Raw genomic sequence first — 4,868 nt, 5'->3', positions numbered from 1 at the left:
AAAGAAACCGCTCATTCAGCTCGAGCTTTTTCACCAGCTCAGGTTGTATTTTGTTGCCATGCCAACAACAGGTTTCTTGAAATACAACGGTTACTTTTGGCGCCATCTAACGGAGGGCGGCAAACAACGCATTAAAAATAGATTGTTTTTAAATGAAAATTAAAGAATATTTATTTCTTACCGTCACCAAAATCAGATATAAATACTTAAACAAAGACAAAACTGTAAATGACTGATTGCAAGACAGACATCCATTATTAGGCTAAATTCACTCACACACACATCTATCTATCTATCTATCTATCTATCTATCTATCTATCTATCTATCTATCTATCTATCTATCTATCTATCTATCTATCTATCTATCTATCTATGATTCGCACATAATACATTAAAAAATATCTTAGCTCACCGTCTACACATAGGTTGTTTGCAATTACGTGCTTCTGGTGGTCCGCTTTTAAAACTTTTAAAACTGTATTTCAGAAGGGAATAGCATAACTAATTCTTGTGAAAACATTTTTATTGAAAATATTGATGTTTTAAAACAACAGTGAATAAGGTTATGTTTTCTTTTTGTTGTCTCTACCTACAGCAAGATATTTTTGGTTTTCGTTATTTGATCATATCTCTTTAGTTAAAGCTTGGAAGTTGACAAATAAGTTTTACATAAATAATAAAATTAAAGAAGTGTCATGCAAAACACTTCATAGAATTTATCTTGCTAAACGTGTTTTGGAAAGATTCAAACTTAATATTTCATATATGTGTGAATTTTGTGGTCAAAAATAAACAATTTTGCATCTTTTTTCATTGTATTTACTCAAGAATATTTTGGAAAGTTTTGAAAGTGTGCTCAATGTAAACTTATAAAATTCCCATGTTGTGAATGACTTCAAATTATATGTAAATCTTTTAAAACAATCACAAAACAAAAAAGCACTGAAAACATGTAATGCTCTGAAAACATTTAATTTCATATAAACGTACATTATTAATATATTTTTTTTCTATCAGAAAACTATGTGAAACGAAATAGCCCACATCTTGTTCTTGTGGCATTAAATAATAAGAAAAAAAAAACTGAATAAGAGACAGAAGAATTCAGAAGAGTGCCCTGATTACATATATTGGAGTAGATTGATAAATATGGTCTTATTTTACAGAAAACCCTCTCAATTTTACAATGCAACCAGAATATTGCTGATTTTTTGAGAGGGAGACCTGGTGCAGTGCAATCTGAGCTGCATCCAATGTTTTTAATAGGCTCACCTAACCCCACCCCTAACGCTACCTCTCATAGTGACGTCGCTCCATTTGAGTGCATTGAGTGCACTCAGCGATTCAATCTCAGCTTGCATTATAAAGGCTGCATCCAGATACTATTGAAGAAAGGTTTTATTTGTGTTAAGATCTGTTCGGTCCATGCTCTTTCTGAAGGTTTCAGTTTTTTCCACTGGGTGGCAGTAAAGTATTTTTAATCCTGTTTTGAACAAAATAAATAAAATATATATTATATATTTCACATATTATTGTTGTCATTATTGGTATTAGGTAGATATTTAAATTTTAATTTAAAACTACTCAAAAGTCAGTTTTAACAAATACCATGAAGCATGTTTTTTAGTTTTTCGATGAAAAAAAAATGACAAATTTTTACATTCCTTTGACAAAAAAATCATAAAATATGATACTTTTACATTACATTTTGTATAAAAATATAAAAACATGAACAAGGATTTCTTTACCAGCACCAGTCCTGATAATTACTGCTAAAAGTGTATTAATTTGAAGGATTTTACCCTTTAAATTAAAATCGTTTATATAATGCAGAAATACATAAAGGTGCTAGCAAAATAATATAAAAATTTTAATTAATACGGAAAAATTGGTGATATTTCTTAAATGTAAGTCCCAATATTGGTGAAGTATTGATTTACAAAAAAATAAACAGTGGCGCAGCAAGAAGGTCGCTGGTTCACGCCCCGGCTGGGTCAGTTGGCACTTCTGTATGGAGTTTGCATGTTCTCCCCGTGTTGGCGTGGGTTTCCTTCGGGTGTTCCTGTTTCCCCCACAGTCCAAAGACATGCGCTATATTGAATAAGCTAAACTGGCCATAGTGTATGTGAGTGAATGCAAGAGTGTATGGGTGTTTTTTCAGAATTGGGTTGCAGCTGGAAAGCCATCCGTTGTGTAAAACTTAAGCTGGATAAGTTTGCAGTTCATTCCACTGTGGCGACCCCTGATTAATAAAGGGAGTAAGCCGAAAAGAAAATGAATGAACTGCATTAACATCAGTATGTGAAATTGTCAGTTCTGCTGTTAATTATAATAGAAGTATTTCAATAAAATAAAGAACATTTTTAGCATGTGTCGATGTATTTTGTAGTTCAAATGATGGTACACAATGTCACCGAGCTACGCAATAGTTAAAATCCACTTTATTTGAAGATGTATTGACCGTCCATACAATTAAAATACGATTTGTCTGTATACCTGGAGTAATAATGGTTATGAGCTAGTAAAGAACGGCATCACAGATTCTCTGCTAGATGTATGAGCAACAAGCAAGTATATTCACAATAATGTAGTGCTTTTTATTAAAAAACAAACAAACAAAACAAATAGAATATAAAACGAAGAAAAAAAAAAAGTAAAAACCAACAGCATTTTCATGACTTTATAATTACAAACTTTGAACCAGAGTGGAAGAAGTTTCGACAAACTGTACACAACATCACAAAATGCCTGCCAGTCTGTCCATATACAATGCTTGCATCTTATTTTGTGATTGTCTAAAAAGAACTAAACAGATCACACGAAAAACACACAAATACAAGAAATACAAGCATTATATTTATGACCGCTATCACAAAAAAAAAAAACAGAACAATCTTTTATCGTTCGAATAAACAAAAAGGATTTAAAAACGACAACAAATTAAAATAAAGGAGATTAAGAACATGATATCGGCTTGACAGCATCTTTTTTCCTGCCAAAATATCACTTTACATTTTTATGTTGGTTTGTTTTTTTAGTGTTCAACACTTTGCAGCAAAAAACGAGGAACATTATATCTATTTCTCCTCAAAAACGTAATAATAATAATTATAATAATGTTAATATTAATTATTACAGTGACAGGTGCCAGGTTTGGGGTCACTGCGATGTCCCCTTCAAAACAAAAAAAAACATCCATTCTCCCTCTTCGCTCGATTCATGTTTTGGGTAACAAGACGGTTTCAGAAATTCGAAAATTTGTCGCGATTATTAATCATGATGTCTCGTCCACTTCTCGTAAAGTTACAAATCGCGTAATAATAATGATAATAATAATAACAATAATAATAATACATATAGGGCTGAATCCTGTACAATACAATACACAAAATCCATTATCAAGATATTGCTTTTGGAGACATCTCTCACATTTTTCCGTCTGTATATATACATAGCTTGGCACTATACAACGTTCGTTTGTCAGTTTTGTCTATTTAAGGGATCTGAAATCATAGCTGACGCATTAAGGGCAGAAATCTCATTGTGATTTTTGTTATAAACATTCTCCATGGCATTCTGAAAGGCCATTAAAATAAGAAACGAAAGCCGAAAATGAAAAACATCGACCCTAAAACCTCCCACCCTCCCTCACAAGCCACTCACAAAAAAAATGACGTCACATGATACGATAAATCCTTGTGAATTCATGAATTAAACTGTTAATTAACTGCTGTCGAGCCCTTAAGTTGTTTCCTCTTTCATATTTATATCATCCGAATGGGCTCTTTTTCTCTCTCACACGCACACACACTCAACAAACACCGTAAATAATCTCACACACTACCAAAAAACAAAAAAACGTTCAAGATAATGGCATTCTAAGGCGTTATATAAAGCCAGCGCGCCTCCACCGCTAGATGTTTGTTTTGTTTTATTTTTCGAGCTGGTGAATTTAAATACTTTTTGTCTCAAAAAAAAAAAAAAAAAAAAAAAAAAGGGGGGCGGGGCTGGCAGCCACTCTAACCAATCACAATGCCCACGATAACAGAAGCGAAACATTCCAGCCCAGTCCACAAGTCCCGAGCTCACAAATATGAACCGTCGTGCTCCATTCCTAACGTAATTACAGTATAACCAATAAAAAAAGAAGGTAATATACTTATTTGTTTTGCTTTATCGTACAGCATTGATCAATACTGCGTTGAGTGTTAGTGTGTCTCATTCGTACATCTCGAATGATGTCCGTGTTGTTAAAAGTGCAGTTAGCCAATGTTCTTTCTCAGGTCTCTCTTTCTTCTCAGTCTAGGGGGCAGTGTGTGTGTGTGCGCTACACTGCACCTCCTCCTATGTTCTTCGTTTTAAGTCAATCCCGCTTTAGACCACAAGGCGGCGCTGTTCTCCCTTGTTTGTTTCGTTTTTTTCATTTGCAGCTGCAAGAAGGCTAAACGTAGTACCGTGCCTTCCTTTACACAACTTGGGAGAAGTTTGACCAGTGATTTCGGAGCTCCCTCATGATTCGTTCGATCATAATTTAGTTCCTATGCGTGTACTTTTGAAGGCCGACGCCTCTCGGATTGCATGTCCTCAGTGCACGAAGCTTAGGCTGGTCTCTCTCGGAGTTTCTTCATGACTGCAAAATATAAATATGAACGTGTCTTCCTGGATGTCCAGTATTTTCTTGCTGCTCTGCAATGGTGCCGGGCAGAGTGTGTTGGTCTGCGTTACTTTCTGCAAATGAATTCGCTCAGTCCAAGCGTCCGTCTGCGCAGACGACGACCTGAGCCTTCCTCAAGAAGATACGTCACGTCTATCGCTGTACGGGAAACACAAAGATAATAGAGGTTTGGGTTAGATTTGTTGTGGTGT

At 34.7% G+C, this 4,868-nt stretch overlaps 1 protein-coding gene across 1 annotated transcript in view; it reads right to left on the bottom strand.

Moving 5' to 3' along the window:
- Nucleotides 1–2,421: 2,421 nt before the first annotated feature.
- The window catches only part of ash1l (ash1 (absent, small, or homeotic)-like (Drosophila)), a 57,667-nt gene continuing 55,220 nt past the window's right edge, over nt 2,422–4,868 (bottom strand). Inside the window, 1 exon segment of the mRNA XM_056479822.1 lies at nt 2,422–4,815. Within this exon segment, the coding sequence (XP_056335797.1) occupies nt 4,724–4,815 (92 nt within the window). The 3' untranslated portion in view covers nt 2,422–4,723.

Source organism: Danio aesculapii, chromosome 19, assembly GCF_903798145.1.
Source record: "Danio aesculapii chromosome 19, fDanAes4.1, whole genome shotgun sequence".
Lineage (NCBI taxonomy): Eukaryota > Metazoa > Chordata > Actinopteri > Cypriniformes > Danionidae > Danio > Danio aesculapii.
This window is presented reverse-complemented; position numbering and strand designations above follow the sequence as displayed.